This window comes from Toxorhynchites rutilus, chromosome 2 (assembly GCF_029784135.1).
Source record: "Toxorhynchites rutilus septentrionalis strain SRP chromosome 2, ASM2978413v1, whole genome shotgun sequence".
In the NCBI taxonomy this organism is placed as follows: Eukaryota; Metazoa; Arthropoda; class Insecta; order Diptera; family Culicidae; genus Toxorhynchites; species Toxorhynchites rutilus.
The window spans coordinates 103,472,833-103,498,176 of record NC_073745.1 but is presented as its reverse complement, the minus strand read 5'-3'; the positions used below and the strand labels follow the sequence as shown (position 1 = coordinate 103,498,176).

The 25,344-nt window shown below is 41.1% G+C and overlaps 1 protein-coding gene across 1 annotated transcript; it reads left to right on the top strand.

Moving 5' to 3' along the window:
* Positions 1-2,566: 2,566 nt before the first annotated feature.
* LOC129769263 (ubiquitin-protein ligase E3C) lies at positions 2,567-22,001 on the top strand. Its single transcript, XM_055771387.1, has 9 exons — positions 2,567-3,135; positions 3,215-3,352; positions 8,726-9,344; positions 9,403-9,867; positions 9,931-10,698; positions 10,761-10,905; positions 20,760-20,981; positions 21,053-21,143; positions 21,208-22,001. The coding sequence occupies exons 1-9, from the start codon at positions 2,806-2,808 to the stop codon at positions 21,760-21,762; spliced, it is 3,333 nt and encodes a 1,110-aa protein (XP_055627362.1). The 5' UTR covers positions 2,567-2,805; the 3' UTR covers positions 21,763-22,001.
* The last annotated feature ends 3,343 nt before the right edge of the window (positions 22,002-25,344 follow it).

Genomic DNA, 25,344 nt, shown 5'->3' with positions numbered 1-25,344 from the left:
AACTAAGAATTAATGCATTTTTTAGATGGGGCATAAAAAGATGATATAAGAGAATTTCTAGAAACTTCCTTTTCTTTTTTTTGTTTTCTTGTCGATATTGTTCATTATAAAAAAAATATCCCCGAAACTGTAACTGTTAAAAATTACCATAAGCCACCGATTAGTTTATAGTTTACTGTTTACAATTCTTCCACAAGTGAAATTCTTTCACAAGTGTGTATATGTATGACCATTATATTTAGCGAATAGATATACGAAAGTTAAACATTTATATTTTGCTTTTGAGCGTATGAATCTAACGACGAATGGTTAATATATGGATCCGTTCTAACTTGATTGAACTGAAATCAATAAGAATAGTACGGTAATTTATGTTTATTTATTTGACCTCGTCTTCGATTTACAATCGTACAGACTGAAACTTAAATTATGTCTTTAATCCTAGCCTTAAAACTATTCTTAGACATTCCAAAATCGTGGACATGGCAAACCACGTTAAATGCTCTCAGATGCTCTCAGAGTTAAATGGGCCATTCTGTCCGTAACTGGTTCTGTGAAATGGCAGATTCATACTCTAGAGAGCAGAGAGTGAGCAGCATGGAACCGGATACACGACCAGATAATATGCTCGATGTCGTGGTAGCCATCGCCACAATCACCAAGATTGTTTGCTGCGAGCCCAATGCGATAGAGATGCGCGTTTAGGTTGTAGTGATTGGACATAAGCCAAGATATCACGCGAATGAAATCACGACCTACATTCAATCCCTTAAACCAAGCACTCGTCGAGACCTTAGGGATAATCATGTGTAACCAGCGACCGAACTCATCTTCACTCCACATGCGCTGCCAACTAACGAGTGTGTCCTGACGAGGAATGTGGAAAAATTCATTATAAGCAATTTGCCTTTCAAAAAGTGTGCCTTCTGAAGCGTCCACCTTAGCTAGCAAGTCCGCTTTCTCATTCCCCGGAATCGAGCAATGAGAGGGAACCCATGCTAAGGTAATCTTGAATAATTTTTCGACCAAAACACTCAATAGATGTCTTATTCTTGTTAGGAAATAAGATGAGTGTTTATCAACTTTCATTGAGCGGATTGCCTCTATTGAGCTGAGACTGTCTGAAAAAATAAAATAATGGTCGATGGGCAATGTTCCAATGATCCCTAGTGCGTAGTATATCGCACCCAGTTCAGCGACATACACGGAACAAGGATGGGAAGCAAACTTGGTTGGAGATGCCTGGTGAAGGGTGCACTTCATGGGTAAGGTACTCATGGTATAAAGACAAAACTTGGCTGAGGAGTCAGTTGGAGTAGATTTTCGAAGTTATCAATCACCAATGGATTTATGATCTCGCAACGAATGAGAAATCTGTAGGATATTTCTGTGAACCGAAGAGTAAGCGGGGGTACTCCTGCCAAGACTTCGAGACTCATCCATCTTATACATTATATTCAATACAAATTCCACGCCACTAACATTTCATTAAACAATATTCTAGAATATTAAAAAAGGCACTTGTCCAAAAAAGTTACTCCTATACTCGCGTCGGTGTGTCAGACCGAAAGTGTTAAAAAAGTGACAAACGTCCCCTTTGTACCAACACATGCAATACGCTAAACGATGACGAACGACGAATAACGAAGCTAGAGAGAATCGCAAAGTCGTAGTGTTGATATTTTCTGAGAAATGAACGAATTGTTGATTTCTCGGTCTGACAGACCAATGCGCGAGTATACGAGTGTTAAAGGACGTGACTGGCCTATCGTTACCGATCCGAATCAACAGTAAAAATGCTTCGAGGTTTGAGCACTTCGAACAGTTGCTTCAAGTGCCGATAGTCACAGCCACAGAAGCCTCCAGTGAAACGCATATGCCGCGTCAGCTTGCAGGATCCACCATTGGAGCAGATTGAATCAGTAATCCGACGAGCACCCTGAGACACAAGAGAGTTCTGAAAAAAGTATTCCAACTCATATTGGCGTAGTACTTTTGCCTGCAGTTAGTCCTATCTGACCCAATCCGGGTCGTGGCTGGTGTGCGGCGAACTTCATTCAAAAATACTCAAAATCAACATGTAACAAATATCCTCACGTAATCCTATGTCAACTATACGGCTGTGTCTCGCATGCAACCTATCGGATTATTTATAATTAGGAATGAAGCTGAAATAATGCTATGGTAGAACTGGTATCATATTAATGCAATAATTTTAGTTTTAATTTTTGTTATATAAGGGAGAACGTTAGCGTGGTTCGATGGTGCGGTTGAAAACAAGAATAAAATTCATTTTACTAATAACGAAAATTCTTGCCAATAGCAGGCAAGTCACATATATTTCACAATTCAGCATGATTGTTATAAAATTGAGAATATTTTGGAAATTAACTTGAATAAAATAAGTGACAATGACGAAAATACCCATGTTGCCCTGATTCCCCAACATTATTCATTTTTTAATTTCTCTACACGCAGAATGACAGAAATGTCGCTAGTATCGCTGAATGTTTTTTGTTTATTGACTTTTTTCTTGAATGATTGTTTAATCACCAGTACCAAACGTCACTTTCTCACTGTGTAAAGCAAAGAAAGACTTTCCATTGCAGCACCACAGCTGATTGATTTACGCAAGGAAGAAGGACATTTTCAGGTGCATTCTCAAAATCCGAAAGAGAAAGAAAAACAAAATTTATCGTAAAAGCCTCGCGCATCTTCGGAAAACATTTTCCACACAGCTTTATGCAACAACTCTTCGGTGTTCGGTTTGAAGTGTATGGTTTGTGAGTTTGGGGTGCTTCCGTTATGTTCAATTTCGACGGAGATTTTCGTCGACGGCCACAGCAAAGTCTCGGCGGAGCATCGCAGAAATCGGATCGACTAAGTATCATCCGCAAGGCCCAGCAGGAGCGCCAGAAGCGAGAGGACGCCCGTCGACAGCAGAATGGGGTCGTCGTCATCCAGAGTTCTGTGCGCAGCTTTGTTCAGCGACAGAGCGTGAAACGCAAAGAACGTGAGCGTTTCGATGAATATCGGAAGCGCTGTGGGCTGCGGGGTATGCCCGATCTGGAATTTCTCACACGGAGAATTGTTTTCTTCTACCATTCAAAGGACGGCAAGGACGGGGACAGGCTGGTGAGTAAACGGGTAGTGGCCTGGACATTGAATCAATAGAAAGAGATGAATATAATTTCATTGATTTACCTGGTTACAGATTTTCCTCTGTCAGCATGTGATTAAAAATCCGAAAGAGGTACTCGAAGCAGCAATGTCGCAACCAATATGGACATATCGCATTAAGAAACTTTTGGGATTATGCGTTCAACAGTTGTTCAATCCGGAACATTCACCTGTGAGTTAATTTTTCCATTTCTTCGTTTATCGAATTTGAGTTTTTGGGGAAGAGATAGAAGATTAGATCCTAGTGGTTCCCATGACCAAGTGGCTTGCGTTACACATCAAAACTATTCCAAAAAAACTTGAAAGGGGTTTTGGATCCCAATGATCAAACAGGTTTATCACTCAGCTTATCACGATGCCTACATTCATCTAACACATATGGCGATAGACTTTCCGCACTTTTAGAATGAACGTTCTGGGTTCGAAAATCAAGAAAAACTTTCTTCGTTTCCTCAGGTTGATAAATTTGGCGAAGAAGTTTGATACCTCATGCATACATGCATGCATAGTTTTCCACATGCAGCACCCCGATTGATCCAGTAAAGAGTTCCATAGTAAATTAATGGACATTCCCGGAATTTGTCAGTGATTGGTAGGCTCATGCTCTTTTGTTTTGGTCATGACCGTCACATTATCTGGCCTCTGGATTACACGCCATTATAGATGGATAGTTTAATGGTTCCTGTACACCTATCCCCCGATTTACACTGGAGATAGGTTCCCGATAAAACCGTGTAGAATGAAATCTCCGATTGTGCTATGTAAAACCGTGAAAAAGGAAATAAGCCCTCAATATATACTCAATTCAAGCATTTATTCAAGTAAAACAATTAAAAAATTCTACTTATGGAATTCATTATAAGTTCTGGATAAAAATAAACAGAGAATTCTTCAAGAAGCTAAATTGTAATAAGTTTATGCGCTTTCACCACTTTAATGAACTACCACTATTTTTATTCTGATTAGTATGAAGTCATCTTTATCACTTGAGCATTCCTGATGTAATTCTGGCACTCAGATTTGACTTCAGACTAAGTGATAGAAGATTCAATTAACAGCTGCGTAGATTTGTTTTGCTTTATTTATCATTGAATTTAATAAGGAGATTTCCAGTCGAAAGCCGATGATATAACTTTCCTTTTCATTTTTGTCGATATTCTTGGCATTCTAAGAGCTTGAAAAATTGACACAAGTTACACGTCAAGACTCCAAAAATGGTAGTAAATTGATGACTTGCCAGCTCTGGAACATAAAATCGCACTCGTAGTCAAAACTATAATCCTATTTTACTTGCTTACATATGAACTACAAATATACATGTTACAAGTTTTTCAAAATTTGTTATTTCATAAAAAAAAGCGAAATCGTGTAAAACAGGTACCGTGTAAATTGGGGAATAGGTGTATTGATAAAACACAGTTGTCATGCTGAAATATCTTGTTTTTCGTGTTCACACCTTTTATGGAAAAGTTCATTCGCTCATTTCTCCACACTTAATTATAAATCACTCTTGTATCTGCTTGGAAAAATCATGACGAAAAGAATGCAGCAAGCAATCGTGATATTGTACGATGAATCATTTTACACTCCCCGACCATCTTCATTTGGGACTGATAGTGAACATAACAAAACAAAGAGTGGAAAACAACATTCAATGAATGAATACTCCTTTGGAAAGATCGCACGAAACAAAATAACGAGTGAGTCAAAATAGACTGAATCTGCGTGTATGTATGATTTTATTTTCCCTTGTACTCTTTTCCTTGTCAGCATTCAAGTGCACATTCCCGCTCACCAATAACTTGCGTTAATATGGTCTTTTGCGTTGACTTAGATCGTTTCATACTATAAACAAAATAATGTCATAGCAATAGTGCACAGGAAACAACTCGATTTCAATTATCTACCTATATTTTACTGCCGCGATCGAGGTTCAATGATTGCTATTTGAGTAAGAAACGAATAATTTTATAGAGACACTCGCTGGCTCAAGCAAAAGTTTCCAATTTGATTCTATCACCATCTAACGTCATTCCGAGAGGCAAATGAGGGAGTGCAAAAATTTCTAAGAATACATGAGCGGAATCGAGGCAGTATTTTTTCGTTCTAATCGGGAATGAACTTTGCGAAGAGGATAGGTGAATGTTTTCTGTCTCAAATTAAGTAAGGCATAAACGGAGAACAGAAGGGTGAGTTTTATCTGGGAATGAGTGTTGTTGAATGAATTTCGATGCGATTTTGCACCTCATTTTTAGTACTTTGTTGCGTTTTATTCGCGTTATTCCTTGGATAATCGGTTTTCTACTGTACCTCAAACCCTCTCGAATTTCTGTTCTGGTTGAACGAGGGGAACACACGAAGCTTCAAACATCGCACGATCCATAACGTATACCACATACCACAAATCAACTGATATCCGCACGCTACACACCGTTCATCGAATAAGTCTTATCAGTATTCGGAAAAAGCAGGCACTGTGCTTCATTTTGTCCGCGAAAACAGAGAACGACAACCTCCAGATGTGAATAGTTCTGCCGATCGTTCAAATCGTACGGCATCCATTTTTCGACTTTTTCACGTCTTAAATTAAAGACCGTTCTAGAAAAAAAAATGCAACAAGTAAAAATGATCACCAAAAATTCATTTTATTAGGTGTACCGGTAAGTTTCTTCGGTTTTACAACAGATGGCGTAACTTGATTATTATTCCAATGAATCAAATTTCCAGACATTCGTTGGAAAGCTACTGTCATTACGCGTGTCTGACTGAGCGAACGTGTCAGACGTGGTTTGCACGGTTTAAAAGTGATAATTTTGACTTGAAAGAGGAAGAACGTACGGACCGCCAAAAAAGTTTGAAAATGAAGAATTGGAGGCTTTGCTTGATCAAGATCCGTCACAAACGCAACAAGAACTTGCAGATACACTTGGAGTAGCTCAGTAAACCATATCCGATCGTTTAAAAACAATGGGAATGATCCGAAAGATAGGACATTGGGTGCCGTATGAATTGAAGCCAATAGACGTCGAACGCCATTTTTTCACGTGCGAACAACTGCTCCAACGGCATAAAAGGAAGGGTTGTTTTTCATCGAATCGTTACTGGCGATAAAAAGTGGGTCCATTACGACAATCCTAAACGTCGGGCAACGTATGGATACCCCGGCCATGCATCAACATCGACGGCCGCGCGGAATATTCACGGCCAGAAGGTTATGCTGTCTATTTGGTGGGGCCAGCTGGTAAGACACGATAAAGTTATTTTGCAGCACGACAATGTTCGCATGTCGCGAAATCGGTCAAAACATACTTGGAAACGCTGAAATGGGAGGTCCTATCCCACCCGCCGTATTCTCCAGACATTGCTCCGTCCGATTACTACCTTTTTCGATCGATGCAACATGGCCTGATTGACCAGCACTTCTCCCATTTTGATGAAGTTAAAAATTGCATCGATTCGTGGTTAGCCGACAAACCGGCCGATTATTTCCGCAAAGGGGTCCGTGAATTGTCAGAAAGATGGGAAAAAGTTGTGACTAGTGATGGGCAATACTTTGAATATTAAATTTGTAACCATTTTTGCAGAATAAAGCATTAATTTTTGAAAATAAAAAGCGAAGAAGCATGCTCCTCCTATAAAACAGTCTTTGACAAGACATTATTCATCGAGAATGTTATCGAACATAGCCTCAGACCTCCATCGGGCTGTCCACATACCACGTGGACAACTTCAATGGGGGTAGGGGTTACGAAAATGTCCACGATTGTCCACGGTGTGGAGGGTAGGGATATAGCCAATGTCCACGTGGATACGTGAAATAAATATTAGAGAAAAAAACAATCACATTTACATTTAAAAATCAACGAGATCTGTTTTTCATTTTCAAGAACTTTCAAACTTTCCTTCATGCTTGTTCTGCATATTTAACAATAAAAAGGTTGAGCTGCCTGATGTTTTTTTTCAAACACGACATTCGATGGTAGAATTCGTGGTTTTTGTAGATGCTTAAAATGAAATTGCTACGGATAAATAATCTAACAATTTGGTGTCAGAGAACTAATCACAAAGCAGTTTGTGAAGATCTATCAGGTTGATCAAGAGCTTCTCGATAAGTTACCAAATATCATATGTACAGTGTTGGAAAGAAAGAAGTAAACAGCATCACGCAAAATATGAACATATTTCTTACAATGGAAAGGTTGTAAACAAGCCATTGTTTGTATTCATCTTCAAATTTATATAGAACTCCAATTAATTGGATTTTTTCATCCAGTATTGTGTATAGATATTCAATGGAGTTGGGATCTGGGGACTGGGATGTCCACTCAAGCATTTTAATCTTTTTGGACTGAAAATAGAATATTAAGGGCTATATTGTCCTGTTGGAAAATATAGCCCTTAAGTTGTGGAGGCGATCTGGCGTAGTGGTAACATCCATGCCTCTCACGCTAAAGGTCACGAGTTCAATTCTCACTCCCGACATTCTTCCAAAAATGGAAGTAAAAAGTGACGAACCAGCCAAATGAGTTGAAAATCACTATAATACAGATAAAATAAAAAAAAAAGCCCTTAATATTCATTTTCCTGAGTGACGGCTTTAAGTTCTCCTCCAAGACATTGACGTAGGACTTAGCAGTCTTCTTGACATCGATCTTGACGAGATTGTCCACCCCATTCCAAGTAAACAGCCCCACACAAGCAGTGATCCTCCACTTGCTTGCTGTTGCTTGAGTAAGCTGGATAGCTCAGACTTCAGGCTGACTTCTTTGTGTCTTTTAACCTCAAAATTACTCTAATCGGTCAAAACAATCTTTCTTCTTCGCACGAATTACAACAAGTTTATAATTCGTAGGCCATCCTTAGTTTTCAAACTATCCAAACAACGTATTCGGTCAAGCTACGGCATGTGGAAATTTGAATCTCGCTCCACGCAGAGGTAGCTGCTCGTTTAAGCTCAATAAAACTCACATACTGCCTATTCTTCGGCAGTTCTATTCTTCGTGCGATCAATCTACATAAGTTATCGATTGGGGTTGGAACAGGTAAAAAAGCAGAGTAGTCCAGAATTAAAGGCCCAGTCCTATAAACCATGTAAAGGACTTCTGACTTCTTTGGAATGACTTTATTCTGTTGGAATGGCACGGTGCTTTCGATGCAATAACGGCAGGAAATGATTCTCTAAACCTTTGAACTTTTAATTCGTTTGAGTGGAAAAGTCAATTAAAACAGTCCTTTCTGATAAACAAAATCTGACATGAAATAAATTTGAAATGGAACAAGGGTGCAATCGAGGTGTTTACTTGGTAATTATTAAAAAATATTTAGGAATGTCCACGTGGAAAACAGGGGAAGGGGTCTGGTCAATGTCCACGCTTGTCCACGAAGGGGGAGGGGGAGTCTAAAATCGTGCTTTTTGTGTCCACGTGGTATGTGGACAGCCTCCATACAGATCGCAACACAAAATTTACATATACAATTTCCTCTCAATAAGTAAATAGTGCATGTGCAAAAGCGTGTTATTGACCCAACTGCTCCACCTCCACAGACCATTCCGATGCGCATGCTGGAGATCTACTCGTCCAACACCTGCATTGAGCGGTATATTCCGGTGGATAATCCCCAAGCTGGTCGCTGCTATCTGGAGAACATATTCTGCTATCTAATACGGCAGAAGTACTTCCGAATCGTGCGTCAGCTAATCGAAGAGAAAATCCCTCCGATAGACGAGGACACCACATCAATTCCGACCCCCATCGCTGACGCTCTGCTGCAAATGTTGCTTCGTCCCCTCAGGCTACTGCCGACGGAGAACGAGACATTCAACAAAGGAATACTGCAATCGTTTACGTTCTATATCCTGTCGCCAAATTTCTCGGAACAGGTGAAACACTTTATCGTGCCCTCGCTGGCGATGTGTAGCGATTTTCCGTACGTTTCACTGATCCGTTACATTGCGGAGGAGTACCAGGTGCGGCTGGACTATCAGAATACGATTCTGATAGATATTGATGACGATCCGAGGGAGGTGGATGGATCGAGAACATTCGAAAGGCCTGGGGGTGAGAGTGCTTGCAAAAAAGCTCGGAAAATATCCGAGAGGGAGACATTGCAGCTGTCCAGCTCGCTGCTGTACGCCGTGATGAAATTAGGCGAAAATCAATTCGGTTTGTTGCGCTAGTTACGTTATTATGGCAATGTATCTTATGGGTTTCATTATTACAGATAAACTGAACAACGAGCAACTCTACTTGGCTTATGTAAAAGTGCTTTCATCGATGGTGAACAACATAGTGAAACTTCCACGGCTGGCCATTGAAACATATCATCAGCGTCACGACGATTCCAGCGATTCGGAGTCGGAAACTGAAGACGTTCAAATGCTGAGCAGTATTGAGAACCAAACTCTGATTGACATTATCGGCATGTTGAACGACAACCAACGGGTTGCGCTTGTGGTTAGACATGTCGATGACATTCTGGATAAGCCTGATGTTGTTCAGCACTTGTGTTTGATCTGCCACAATCTGATGACGTATAATCGGTTGGCAGTGTATGAATACAAACTGTTGTACATGCTAGCTTCAAAGCCTCAGTTTATTCGTTCGCTATGGTACATACTGACTGCACAAACGGCAAATCAAGGATTCTCGTCGCCAATCTCACTGCTATCGAAAGGATTATCCATTTGTGAGTATGATTTGAGGTGTGTTTCGATGAAATGTAAATACAAAAGTTCTCTAAACATTCCAGCAAAATATGAATCTGATAGAATTGTACCGATACTGGCGTCTTTCTGTGCTCTGTTTGGTCGTCTTATCGCAACGCTTCACGACGGTGAATTCTGTCAGGAAAATGTATTGCCTGGAACGGTTAGTCAAATTATGCCATTCTCGATGTCCGAGATCATCCCGCTCAGTACGACTTTGAAGGAAATATCGCTTGGGCTGGTAGAACTTGCGTTCCCCGAGACACGTTCTTCCCTCAAGGACAGCTATCGGTCCATGCTGACTTCGCTCAATAACGAATCTACCTCCCACTATCGATTGAAGTGTGACATCAACGAGCAAAATAAGAACGTTTGGCCTCATCTGCTCAAAGTTTGTGTCTCGTTGCTGCGGCAAATTCATACGCGCGACTTGCGGCGAACCTTCTGCCCGGAGGGACATTGGACGGCACAGAATTTGAATCTCCCGCTGGACAAACCCACCGATCTTCACTTATCACGTAGCCGTAGAGGGCCGCGACCGTTCCAACCCATACGGGACTTTACCCGTGAAGATATCGAGGATGGGCCACCCCTTTCAACGAAACAAATCCGCTCGATTACCATATTACGAGAGATTCCATTCGTAGTTGCGTTCAACACCCGCGTTGGGGTATTCCAGGGTTTGGTGGCGGCCGATAAGCTGCGAACACAGGGTGATCTGCAGGGTTTCCTGCAAGGACCGTCCATACAGCTGACGGTTCGGCGGTCACATTTGTACGAGGATGCGTTCGATAAGTTGAGTCCTTTGAATGGTTAGTTGGAAACTTCTAGATAACAAAACTGATTTTCATTCGTTATTGTTTTAACTTCGTAGAACCTGACCTCCGACCGAAGTTCCGCATCGAAATGGTGAATTCCGCGGGTATGCGAGAAGCCGGTATCGATGGGGGAGGAGTGTTCCGTGAATTTCTCTCGGAGCTAATCAAGACTGCTTTCGATCCCCACCGTGGTTTCTTTATGTAAGTATATTATCGATCATTTATCGTCCTATAAGAAAAAAGACCGATTCTGCGAAGACTCCTCATTAAAAAAGAAAAGAAGTATCAGTCGGAAGAAGGGTTTGATAATTTTGAAACTAAATGTTGAAAATGACTTTTTCACTTCTTCCTTTCTTTTTAGCCAACGTCTTCTTCTCCTTTTTTTGTTCACGGAAATTATAAACCATTTGATTCATTTGTCTCCGTAGCCAGCGTCAATTTCGATTGTGTGTATTCACTGCGCATACTGAAACATCGATTCTAAAATTCCGTTCTTTTCCTTTGAATATGAAAACAGACGCTTTCATTTCACGATTTAAACTGCTCGAATGGACTATATATCAGTTTCATTTTCACATGTGAAAGGACTATCACTGCTTTCAACTGAAAGTTTCATTCGATTTAATTTCTCCAAACTGGATTGTCCCGGACCGTATTCCGAAAAAAATGAATTACAGTAATCATTCGATAACTGAACCTGGTTTAATTGGACTGCTGTTCAACTGGGCGAACGTTAAATGGGCTTCGGTTCAGTTAAAAAGTAGGATTTTGTAAATAATTGACGCATTCGAATGTAATTCGAGATGTTATGAAAATTGAAATTATTTTCGCGTGACAAAACCATTGATTAAAGTACGGAAAAATATTTTCCCCAAATTATACATATATCATACCTTTTGTCGCACTCAATGCAAAAATTATAGTGGAAATCTTTTGTGTATCTAATCTCAAGATAATCGCCAATCAAACAATTCAACGAAGTTCCCCTCGATTTGATTTGACGTTTCACATGCTGGTCCATGTCGATAACTGGTTATCCTTCCTGGTTTAGTTACCGAATGATTACTGTAATGAGGCATATGAGGGCATACAGTCAAAGAACCAGCGCCGGTTACTGATTTTATTAGTTTCAGTGAATACAGTTCGAGTTCCAACCTTTCATTTTCATTTGATGATTCGATAACTTCGCTTCAATGTAAAGATTGGAAGAAATGAACGAAACTCTTTTAAGACTGTATGAAGGTGAAGTGACATTTTCTTTATTGCGCGTGAAAAAAGAGTAGCATTATTTACAGCCTGCATAGGTTTACAGGAAATTGAAAGGTGGTAGGCTCATTATTGGGTGACGATGTGTCAATTGAAATGAAATTGTGTGGATATGACGAAGAGAAAATAACGTGACGGAATAAATCGATGAAACTTAACGTTATTTCTTTATTTGTTTATTCATTACTATCAACAGACCTCAACATGAGTGCCCTAATGATACCTAATACATTAAAAACTTAAAACACTTAATCTACTTAAACTATGCCTAACTGGAAAGAGCGGTCAAGAATGCCTTTCTTAAACTTGCGCGAGATAAGTGAAAGTCATAAGACAAGTAGCAACGGTTAAATACACGAGAAATACTCGATACGGGTTCATTGTAATCGTAGTTTGTACGAGAGTGAGGGAGGCAGAGAAATGTGTGTGAACGCAGGTTATGAAGGTGTATATTAAAATCTATCGACTGAAGAAGATCAGCACAATCGATTTTCGAGGAAATTAGATCGGATATGAAAGTTGCCTTCGCTACATTTCTAAGTAGGCTCAACAAAACGAGTCCGATCAATTTACAACGATCCTCATAGCTAGTAGATCCGAAGGATCACTCCAGGGCTAACTACGTAGAGCGGAACGGACGAATTTCCGCTGGATCGTCTCAATTCGCTGGACATCATACTATTCACGCATATTCAAGATGAGTGCGCACTAAAGCACAATAAACAGTTTTAATACGACGTGGGTCTTTGAACTGCTTGGTAATGCAAAAAATGAAACCCAACATCCTAGATGCCTTGGTGATGATGTATGAGATATGATCGCTGAACGTTAGCTTTTAGTCTAGGACGATACCAAGATCCTTGATAGTCACAACACGGTTCAAGAAGATATTGCGTATTGTTTACGAAAATGTTACAGGCGATCGTTTCCGCATGTACGATATGACTGAACACTTTGCTGAATTTAAAACCATTCTACTGATTTCGCACCATTCAGAGAAAATATCGAGTGTTTGCTGTAGTAAAGGGTGTGTCACATCAAATTGCATCACGGAAAAAACGCTGTAGAAATTTAATTTTTAGGAATTATATCTTCAGCTTTCGCTTACAATCAGATAAGAGTGTATAGATCACGTTGGCCATGCTTCACTGTCAATTTTTCGTAAATTTGGAAAAATGTCGTCGAACGAAAAAGAGCGTCGTGAATTAATCCTGTGCACTCATTTTGAGAATCCGGAGTTGTCACATCGGGACATCGGTAAGATGCTGGGAATCGTCCAATCCACGGTCAGCAGAGTACTAAAACGATACTTCGAGAACCTAACCATCGACCGGAAGGTGAAGAACGGCAAAAATGGATGCTCCGTCAGTGAAAAAGATCACAAGCGCGTTGTTAAGCAGTTTAGACGTGATCCGAGAAGTTCGGTCCGGGATGTCGCCAATAAGCTGAATTTGTCAAGTTCATTCGTCCAGCGGACCAAGCAGCGGGAGGGCCTGCGTACATACAAGGTTCAGAAGGCTCCTAACCGCGACGAAAGGCTAAACATGGTGGGGAAGACGCGAGCCCGGAAACTGTACACCGAAATGCTGACGAAGCCGCATTGGTAATGGACGACGAAACCTACGTCAAAGTGGACTTTCGTCAGCTGCCGGGCCTGTTGTTCTTCTCCGCAGAGGACAAATTCAGCGTTCCGGAGGAGATTCGCAAGCAGAAACTATCCAAGTTTGCCAAAAAGTACATGGTGTGGCAAGCGATCTGCTCTTGCGGAAAGCGGAGCGCCCCCTTCGTGATGACTGGCACGGTAAACGGGCAGGTTTACCTTAAGGAGTGCCTACAGAAGCGCTTACTACCACTATTGAAGCAGCACGAGGGCCCGACCATCTTCTGGCCGGATCTCGCTTCGTGCCACTATTCAAAGGCCGTGTTGGAGTGGTACGAAGCCAACGGGGTCACCTTCGTGCCAAAGGAAATGAACCCTCCCAACGCGCCGGAGCTTCGCCCAATAGAGAAATATTGGGCGATTATGAAGCAGAGACTCCGGAAGAACCCAAAAGTTGTCAAATCGGAGGCGGACTTCAAGAGAAAATGGATTTCTGTTAAAAAAAAACTACAACCTGACGTTGTACAGAACCTTATGGACGGGGTAAAGAGGAAGGTGCGAGCATACGGGCTTGGGCTCGAAGTATGAATAAAAAGAAAATGCCAAAAGTTGTTTAATAGTTTTTATTTTACTGTCTAAAATTTTCTAAAGGATCGGTCTACTGGGCGAATTTCTACAGCGTTTTTTCCGTGATGCAATTTGAAGTGACACACCCTTTAATATCGAATCATCGACACTATTCACAGTGTAGAACAATTTAAAATCGTCCGTATATGCAAGTTTGGGACACTTTAGACAAATAATAGTATCATTGAGGTAAAGCAGGAATATGTAAGGACCGAGATGACTTCCTTGAGGTACGCCCGATGTGACCCGAAAAGGATATGAAACGGTGTCGCCGATTTTCACTGACATCACACGATCAGTCAGATATGAGTGTAATCAGTTCAGAAGAAAGCTATGGAAACTTAGGCGCTGGAGTTTGGCGACAGCGATATCTGGATTGATTTTGTCGAACGCGGCCGAAAAATCTGTATAAACAGCATCGATTTGGTTACGAGACTGTAAAGAGGGGGCGATGAACGATGTGTACAGCACCACACTTGTAGAAGTAGACCTTCTGGACACGAAACCGTGTTGTTAACCGGAGATGTAACTGCTGCATGCGTGTGAGATGAAATCCAAAACTATTATTTCAAATAGTTTGCAGATAGAACAAGTGATAACTCTATAATTTTTGACGTCCTTTTGCTGAATTTTTTAAAAACAGGGAAAACGAATGATTTTTTTCCATGTCTTCGGGAAAACCCCACAGCGTAGTGAGCGACTGATCAATAGACTTAGCGGTGAAGATAGTATGCTTGAATTTTTTTTTCAATACGATAGAAGGGACACCGGTTACTCCAAGAAACGAACTCTGTGTCCTAATTGTGTAACTAAGGTTTTTGTGTCGTCCTGGAGATGACGCGAGTTGTTACCATGGCATATGAACACGGTTTTCATACGGTCGATGGATACAGTATGCTTGTTTCCTCGAATTGAAGTTTCGAGAAATTTTCCACTACTTTTTAAAACCCCGTAAGGTCCCTCGTATGTAAATCGGAATTGGTGCATTTAGATCACTTTTGGTTGGCCAGCGGTTACTTTATTTAAAACAGTTTTGTATGTGTAACAATAACGGAAACCTAAGAAATAATTACCTATTTTTTGACATAGGACTACGTCTTTCAGTATTGGCGCCAAATCAGAAAACAGCACATGTTTTTATGGAATAGTAATAGCAAATGCAGCATTGTCCGTAGAACGAACCCAATGTGGATAAAGAAAATATTGCAGCCCCACCCGTTTTCAATTTATTGAGCAAAAACAAGCTATTTACGATTTCACAGCATTCACGATTCATCAATCATCCAGATAGCGACCAGACGGCAGCGAGGTTTGGCCCTCCTCAAGGCCGAGAGCTTAGTTAAGTTTAAAAATTGACCTTTTTCAAGATTGGAGGCGAATGAATGGAGAAATTGTAAAGCCTCTATTAATCGAACCATGATCATCATTATTCAAGTTACAGTCTTGCTCAAGCTAGCAGACAGTAGACAAGATTGTTGACCACGAAGTTTTTAACAGGGAGTATCACATCTACATCCCTTCTCGAGATGTGGAGATAGAAGGCGTAGTAAACGACGCGAGTCTGAGTGTCGATGAACTAAAAAAAGCGTCCGGTTCCTTCAAAAACTCGATGGAGATCTTGTAAAGATCCTGGATGTTAGAAATCTGCATTCAGCATCTTTGGAAGAAAACAAAAAAGTTTATGAGCCCTCGCACTCTTCTCGAGTTACTTTCGCAGGTTCTGTTCTCCCAAACTATGTGAAAGTAGAAAATGCTTTTTTCCCAGTGCGCCTGTTTGTATCGCGGGTTTATAATTGTACCAAGTGTAAAAAGTTGGGACACTCGGTTAGCCACCGCGGCAATAAATTTCGTTGCGGCAAATGTAGCGATAAACATAGTGAGGATTCTTGCACACAAACAGTGGAAAAATGTATCCACTGTGGCGAGAATCCTCACCCTATACAAGAGTGCCCAAGGTACAAACAGCACTCCGATAAAGTGAAGCGTTCTATCGCTGGACGCTCCAAGCGGACTTATGCTGAAATGCTAAAGACCGCATCAGCCGCTCAAAATGAAAACCAATTTTCGGTTTTGTCATCTCATGAATGGGATTCTGATTCTGATGAGGGTCATACTACGGCTACACCAGAATCTTCAATAAAGGATGAATCATCAAAAAGAAAGCTCTCTTCACCAATGGTGCACCGTAAGAAAGCTAAAATGACCCTCGGAATATTGTCTAATTCCAAGGGTAATAGTAGTAAAAAAACGAATCCGAAGGCTCCTTCTCAGCCAGTTCCTGGTTGTAGCAAGGATTTTACGTCATTACCCAGAGAAGAGAGAAATAAAAACGCTGCTCCTCGATCTTCTCCTAAAAATTCGCGTCTAATCGAGGATTGATAGCTTTTTCGGACATTGTGGACTTCATACTAAACACGTTGAAAATTCAAGACCCACTCAGGAGCCTTATTTCTGCCTTGCTTAAATTCTTATCTTAAGGAATTGACTGCTTCATGGCCCCTCCTTGCATCAATCTTATCTTTCGATGGATAATTCATCTAACGGAGTAGACGATATGATCAATGTGCTACAATGGAACTGCCGTAGTCTAATGCCTAAACTAGACTCGTTCAAATTTTTACTTCAAAATTATGATTGTGATATATTCGCCCTTTCCGAAACATGGCTTTCTTCTGACACAGAACTCAGCTTCCACGATTTTAATATTATACGCCTGGATAGAGATGATTCCTATGGAGGAGTACTTTTAGGGATCAAAAAGTGCTACTCTTTCTATAAAATTCCTCTCCCAGCTCTATCAGACGTCGAAATCGTCGCTTGTCAAATAACTGCAAAGAATAAAGAACTTTGCATAGCTTCAGTATACGTTCCCCCGAATACTTCCATTAGCCGTAGTCAACTTTGGAATCTAATTTCGATTCTCTTAACCCCAGTTCTAATTTTGGGTGACATGAACTCCCATGGTACTGGGTGGGGCGATCTTTATGATGACACTAGGGCGGCTATTTTTTACGATTTATATGACGATTTCAACTTGACTATCTGGAACACTGGTGAAGTGACACGAATTGCAAAACCTCCGGTTCGGGAAAGTCGACTCGATCTATCTTTGTGTTCAAACTCGCTCAGTGGAAGGTCATCAATGATCCCCATGGTAGCGATCACTTGCCAATCCAGCCACTTCTGGCTGGGACGATGAATGCACAAAATTGTATTTGAAAAAATCTGATGCTTCCAAAGCTTTTCGTAGACATGGAACATACACACACTTCGAGGAATATTCAAAGCTTGAAATACAGCTGAAACAATTAGTGCTATCAAGTACACAATTTGGGTTTCGCAAGAGCAAAGGAACAAACGATTGTCTAGCGTTGCTTTATACAGATATTCAACTGGCCTTTGCGCACAAGGAGCAACTGGCTTCAATATTCTTGGATATTAAGGTAGCTTTTGATTCAGTTTCCATGGAAATTCTGTCAAACAATCTGAACAGATGTAAACTTCCTGGAATTTTGAATAACTTCTTGTACAATTTGTTGTCAGAAAAGTAAATGAACTTCACCCTCGGACAGCTGACAACTTCCAGAAATAGTTATATGGGTCTACCCCAAGGCTCATGCCTCAGCCCCTTTCTTTATAATTTTTATGTGAAAGATATTGACAGTTGTTTGCACGCTAAGACAACTTGCAGATGATGGTGTGGTTTCCGTCAGAGGTCCCCATGCCGAAAACTTGCAAAGAACATTGCACAATTCCCTAGATAACTTGTCTTCTTGGGCAAGGAACTTAGGGATCTCAGTTCGCTGGAGAGCCTGTCGATGAAAACTAGTAGGCACCCATCTTATTTCCTCACAAAAGTGAGGCAGCAGATGAGTGCACTGATCGAAAGATCTTATAAGTTAACCTTTGTTTGGGTCCCCTCTCATTGCTTAATTTCTGGCAATGAGAAGGCAGACACTCTCGCAAAGGTGGGTGCCCGGGAAGGCGAATTGTTTGATAGACAGATTTCATACGATGAATTTTTCCAATTACTGCGTCAGAGTTCCCTCTTGAGTTGGCAAACCGATTGGGACACTGGAAGTCTTGAGCGGTGGTTGTATTCAATCATTCCAAATGTTTCTTCGAGAGCGTGGTTCAAAGGTTTGGACGTAAGTCGTGACTTCATTCGTGTAATGAGTAGACTTATGTCCAACCACTACTCGCTAGATGTGCATCTCCACAGAATAAATCTTGATCAAAGCAACGTCTGTCGGTGTGGAAACGGTTACGATGACATCGATCACACAATTTGGCAATGTACGGATACTTACGCAGCCAGAGAGTACCTTTTGAATGCCCTTGAGGCCCAAGGAAAACAACCCTATGTTCCTGTTAGCGACGTGTTGGGAACTCGCGACATCTGCTATATGCAGTTGATCTATATGTTTGTGAAACGGTCTAGTACAAGGAAAGTGAAGTGGAAGGTAAAACGTAATGTCAGAATTGTCGTTCTGACGTATCCCGTAAGTTTGAACTTATTTACATAGATGGTATCCAAACAACACTAAACATTGACTACAGTTTCGCTGGCACGGTTGATTGCCGTTATGAACCAGCACAAAAAACAAAGCTGCAAGTTATGCGCCAGTGGTGGTACCACGATCAAAGCATTCCCTGGATAAATCATATCACATTAGCCGAGCCAGCTGGCGGAAGCATATGCATAAAGGTTCCTAGGTTACTATTTTCAACGACAACTGTTATACTTATATTATACTTATACTGCTTCAAATACCTTCGACGAAATCAAATGTAACCATACCAATGTAAGTAATAACATAAACAAATCCAAACTTTTCGTCTTGCCATACCTCATACGTCTTTTCTAAATAGTGTAAATTACGAGCCACCTGTTAACTCCACCATCTTGGTCTAGTATAAGTATTTAATGCTTTTGTGTTTTTCTTTTTCGTTATTAGTTTGTTTGAATAGTTTGTATAAACAAACCTTGAATTAGCGGCTCCGCAAAGCTTATGCTATTGAGCCTTACAAATAAATGAATTGGAAAAAAAAGAAGCAGCTTCTGGAACGTTGCAGTAGGAAGCACAGACAGTGATGTACGAGTGTTTGGATAAATTCAAAGAAGAACTTACCTCTCGTAGGAAAGGTATCGGAGGCATGAGGCTTTTTGCATTTATCCAGCCGAATTCAATTCAATTCTGGCGGATGAACAACAACTGGACAAATTTTCTCGAAAAATGTCTTCATTTTACGATGACGCTTTGGAGCAAGATCTCCTGATGGAAATATCAAGATTTAGAAGACATGTGGTGATCTGGGGCCGAGTGGTTAGCGTCACACCTAACATGCCGGGGGTTCGGGGAATTTTTTGTCAAAGAAATTTTCCTCCGACTTGCACTGTGGTCACTGTGGTGGTAGAACTTGCCACTCAGAATGTATTCAAGGCGTGTTATTTTTCATAGAAATCTCAACTAAGTACCAATAAAAAAACCATGTAATACCACGTTGAGACGGCGGAGTTCCTCTAGGGTTTGGGGGTAATTAAAAAAGCGTTGAAAATCTTCTAAATACATAACTGAATTTTTTTAAGCAATTCAAGCTCGACACATGTTATTAGTATCGACAGCGAACCGAAAACTGGCCAATTTATACGACACAGTTTCGGAAAGCGAGCTTTTGCTAGAGATATCAAGATTCCGTTCTTCGCTTATCTTCTGTCGGCCTATTTCCGCCACGTTTAGTGACGACTTCACTGGCGCCGTCAAGTGTAGAAATTTGAAGGCCGCTCGTCAATGTCAATCATTAGACTACAATAGGTGTGTTACAGTTCATCGTGAAGTTTTTAACAAATAGCTTCTAGATCTCAAAACAATGGTTGTTCATTGAGTTTGAGGCTTATCAAGGTTGAAATTAATTTAAAATATGCAGCCAACGACAAGGTAGGCCTGCTTCAATGGATTGGCTTTGTTGTCATTTGACCATTAATGTGCAATATCTTTTGACTTTGACGATGTGCTCGGACAATTGACTGCTGTTAAGTCGAGACGCGTGAAGATTATGTGATTTCTCGTACAGAATGCATCTAGTTCTATGATAAATACGTTTTTTGGTTCGCTTAATTTGATTTTTCATTATAAAAAAGAAAACAGCTTAGACAATAAGGTTTGATTGAAGGGGTAACACCCTTGACGCACCGCCTCGGGTGTCACCCAGTCGCGCTACGCCACTAATTCGAGCATTGTTTCCGCCACTTTTATCCGGTAATCATAGTGGTAGAGATCGTATCGACCGCTTGATTTTATTCACATAATAGAACCCATTCCATTATTTTCGCAGAGAGGTATGGTAAAATCATAAAGTTGACATCGTAAAAATGATTTTTTGGGAGCGTTGGAAATGTAATTTTGCTAGGAGATAGCGAAAAACTACTTAGATATTCAAAAAGTTCAGTGTTTCAGTGTCGCTCTAGACAGCGAGCAATCAATAATACATGCTTATTCGAAGATTTAAAGGCTTGGCACTGCTCTAGAGAAACTAAACCTCATTATTGCATTCCCAACAGGATCACCAAGGACAACATGTTGTATCCGAATCCAAGCGTGGGTAAAATAGTGGAAGACTACCAGCGCCATTACTACTTCATCGGGCGCATCCTGGGGAAAGGACTGTACGAGAATCTACTAGTTGAACTCCCGCTGGCGGAGTTTTTCCTCTCTAAGCTGGCCGGAAAACATTCCGATGTAGACATCCATCAGTTGGCGTCACTCGATCCGGTGTTGCACAGGTGAATAAGTGACAATTTTTTCTCGATAGTCTAACAATTAACATGTTACGAACGTGTTAACTTCCATACAGGAATCTGATGTCGTTGAAGGCTTACGAAGGAGACGTTACGGATCTAGGGTTAGATTTTACGATAGTCTGTGATGAACTGGGTGAAACCAGGGTGGGTGTCGCAAACTTGTGCTTCGTTTTATGCCAACCATAGGTAACTCTTCTCTCATCAACAGATAGAAGAGCTGAAACCGAATGGTGCCAACATCACTGTGAGCTCGTCCAACCGGCTCGAATACATCCAACTGATGGCGGACTTCAAGCTCAACAAGCAGATTCGCTCCCAGTGTCTTGCGTTCCGGCAGGGGTTGGCGAATGTGTTGCCAATCGAGTGGTTGTACATGTTTAGCAATAAAGAGCTGCAGGTACTGATTTCGGGAGCCGAAATCCCTGTGGATGTAAACGATCTGCGACAAAACACCCGATACGGGGGTGACTTCACTCTGGAACATCACACGATTCAGTTGTTCTGGAAGGTGGTGGAAGAGTTTGGAGATATCCAGCGACGACAGCTGCTAAAGTTCGTCACCAGCTGCTCTCGGCCGCCTCTGTTGGGTTTCAAGGATCTGGATCCGCCTTTTTGTATACAGAATGCTGGTGACACCGACCGTCTTCCATCGGCTAGCACGTGTATGAACCTGCTGAAACTGCCCGCGTTCGAGAAAGAGGACACGCTAAAGGAGAAGCTACTATACGCGATTCAGAGTGGCGCCGGATTCGAGCTTAGCTAAAGATTTTTGACGCGGTAATCGGATGTAATATGGTGTGATTTGTCAGTCGTTTCCTCTGTGTTGGTGTAATTTTCTGTACGCGAAGGGTTGGAATGATTTTTCTTCGTGCTTCTTTTATTTTACACGCTTGTGTAGAAACTCTGGCTCTGGAGCTACCCTGCGATAGGTGTATATCTATGTGTTTCTGAACGTGATGAAAAAGATTATATTGCTATGATTATATTTATTTCGTGAGACTATTCTAGTGTTAGATTATATTCCCCATTAAGAATGACAATGCATGATTATACTATAGAAGAAAAAAGAAGGATATTGAAGTATGTTCCGCATTTTGTAAAGTCATCGCAGAAAACAAGAGAAATCCTAATTTCATCGGGACAATATTAGTGATCTCGAATCAATCACTTGAATGTTGCGAATGGCAATGTTCTTCCTCTTCATTTTATTGTATAGAGACTTTAAACTCAAACCCATCTCTATTGCTAATGGTTCCCGAATCATGGCTAGGCAATCATCTGCCGACATCTTGTTCCGCCACGTATTCCACTCATTCATTATATTTCATAAGCGAAGGGCGACCAACGGTGTGCTCGAACTGAATTGTTCATATTTTCAGATAAGCTTTACAACCCTCTTCACACTCCAGTACCCCTCAAACGAATGTGTAAAATGTTCATAAAGTATACGTGACGGAACATCGTCTCGGCAGAACGGTGTCAGCTCGCATGTGAGAAGTGGTGCACTGCGGGAATAGTACCTTCTTCACACTGCAGTACTTCTGACACGCCGGGTATAACCCATAGTCTGCCTCTTCAGTATCTCTCACTCGAATGGTAGAGTAGTGGGGGGCAAAGGTGCGCATTGGCCATTTTGAAGCAAACGAGCATAAAATTTCGACAACAGTGTAGTCGTTTGATACATCATTGCACCAGCAGCTCACACATATAAACAAGCTATATTTCATGGAAGTGGTAAAAAGTTATGAGGTAAAAAGAGGTTTGCGATGTTTTGGTCTATTTTTTTCAATTTTGGAGATGACGATTTACTTACCTAAAATAACTGGAAAGTTCGAAACTACACTGTCAAGGAAACCTCCATTCTATAGTAGATGATAGTGCGTATTCGTTTTTGTGAAAAAGTTCAAGAGCTTTTTTAAAAAATTCGTTTAATTCAAAAGATGCTTGTGGGGCGAAGGTGCGCAGTGGCTGTGGGGTAAGAGTTCGCTCTAGCGTTTTGCTCTGAAAAAAAATTTATAAAATGTTTTCAACAAAATTTTTAACGGGACCCACAAGAAGAAAACTGATTTAAAGAAATGCACTCCAGAAATGCTCAAATGGCCCGACAGAGACTCCGTCCCGAAGCGTCGGATTGCAGCAGACCACGGTATTTTTGAATCAGCTCTGAGGAAGCGGCTTTCTTCTTCTTTCTTTGTTTTTAAGAGGCTTTAAACTTTGCAGTTCATTCGCCTCTAAGGAAGCGGCTCATATCAGAAAGTGATTTATGATTTGAATCTTCTTTTATTGACATTTCTGCTTCTGCTGGGATGTGTCAGCAATCACCTAGGACGGTTCAGATAGGTATTTACGAGTGAGCAGTCTGAGCATCTGGCGGACCACTGCAGGGAACAAGACAAAGCTTCCTATGGTATGACTATCAAAGATTTACGGCGTCGGCGTTGGTTTTGCGGGAGCCAACAACCTCCAGCACGAATTCAAACAAGTTGCAAAACTGGCAGAAAGAGATTGGGGTTCTAGCTTCATGAGAACCACCGTCTGTCTCTTCGAACTCCACAACAGACAAAGCGTCGGAATCAAAATGAATTTCAAATGAAAAATGTTTTTATTTTCACCATGCATTCGCGAGTATAGATTACGTGCATAACAATAATTTCTGTGGGAACTTGAGTGCTCGAAATTATTTATTTCAATATATCTATTGTGGGTGGGTCGAAATTCGCCGGGTCAGCTAGTTTGTTAATAAATGCGAATTCTGTTTCAAATGTTGGACATTTTCGGATATCTTATATTGTCAGGTATGTTCGACCATAACACCCACTCTTCTCCACCAATAAAAAATCATAGAACACCCCATTCCTGCCTACTGGACGGTGCTTACACTCTCTATTAATGATGCTTCTCCCGCTCCGCATTGATTTTTGGTATAAGTTATCCCAGAAGTTCAATTCAATAAGTGCGCACCTTTGCCCCGTACCGTGTGCATCTTTGCCCCCACTATGGGGCAAAGGTGCGCATTTGTCTTTTTGTATTAAAATATGTATTTGTCCAATTACACAACTCGAAAAATTCTTGTACTACGTTTCGAAGGTAATATATATATAGTTACAATTTGGTAAGCAAACAGAATTTTATTTGCTTTTATTTCAAGTGTTATTGGGCGACAACAGTTAGGTGTGCCCCTTTGCCCCGCATTACTCTATGGCCCGTATAAGGCTTACCTAACCTCTTCACACTCCAGCCAGGAACTCTTTCTACGAAGGGTTGATGTAATATTTACTGGAATTAGTACAACCACTGGGACCTCGTGTTCACGACTCACCATTTCAGTTCGGACCTTAATAGTGTAAAACATGTCATCGCCAAAGTCCACTCGCATAGCCTTTTTAAACCACGTTGGCCTTCCTGTTGGGATGGCTTGTTAGACTGACACCGTTAGCCGGGACACCTCGTTCGATCGGAACGATTTCGCTCACTGAAATCAATACCAGGGTCGCAATCGGATGGGGCGAGTCCCGGGTGAACTGTGGTAATAGGTGCTGGGTATCTTGGGAGATGCTGGATTTGGACTTAGTGTTTTTATTTTTATAGTTTGTTGTAACACATCCCTACCATCCTGCTTCCTACTTCAATTTGAGCTCCCTAATTCTCGTACGATTGTGCATAAACCTGAACAAGTGATAGTGTTTGGGCTAAAACCAAGCGATTACAGAGGATGCTCTAACCTTCAATAACCTTATTCCTTAGCATTCGCTACTATCTCTCTCGCGTTGCCCAACAAATGAGATATTTAATCAATAATTTAATCAATACAAACAAATGATTATTAAGCCAACGGTAGTCCCACGTCAACCTTGCGGTTGTATCAAATATAACCCACTCATTTTTTAGCTTATTATAACCATCCCTGGTGGAGATGGTGTCTGAAACCGATGTTTTCCTAATTTTGGTTTGTTTTTTTTAGCTTTTCCAACTATTCTCGACCGTCGATGGTGATGGGTGCTGCTTTACGTGCTGGGTACTGGGTGGCTCCCTTCCGAATCCCGTGTTCCAATCAGACTTCCTGTGCGCTCATAACCCCTTCATTAGGGTGGCAGCGAAAATGGCCATGTCAAATTTAAAAAACCGACCATGTACATTTTGTTTATTGGACCAAAAAAATGACCTGTGCAAAGTTTTAGCTCAATCGGACATGATTTAGGGGTGCCTCAAAGCGCTCAAGGTTTTCTTTTTTTGATCCTCGAAAATCTTCCAAGGGGGGAGTAAAGGAAATTTGGAAAATCGATTTTTTTTTTCGATGCCAAATGGCTCAAAAATACATAAAACGTCGAGATCTGGTGTCTTCTCT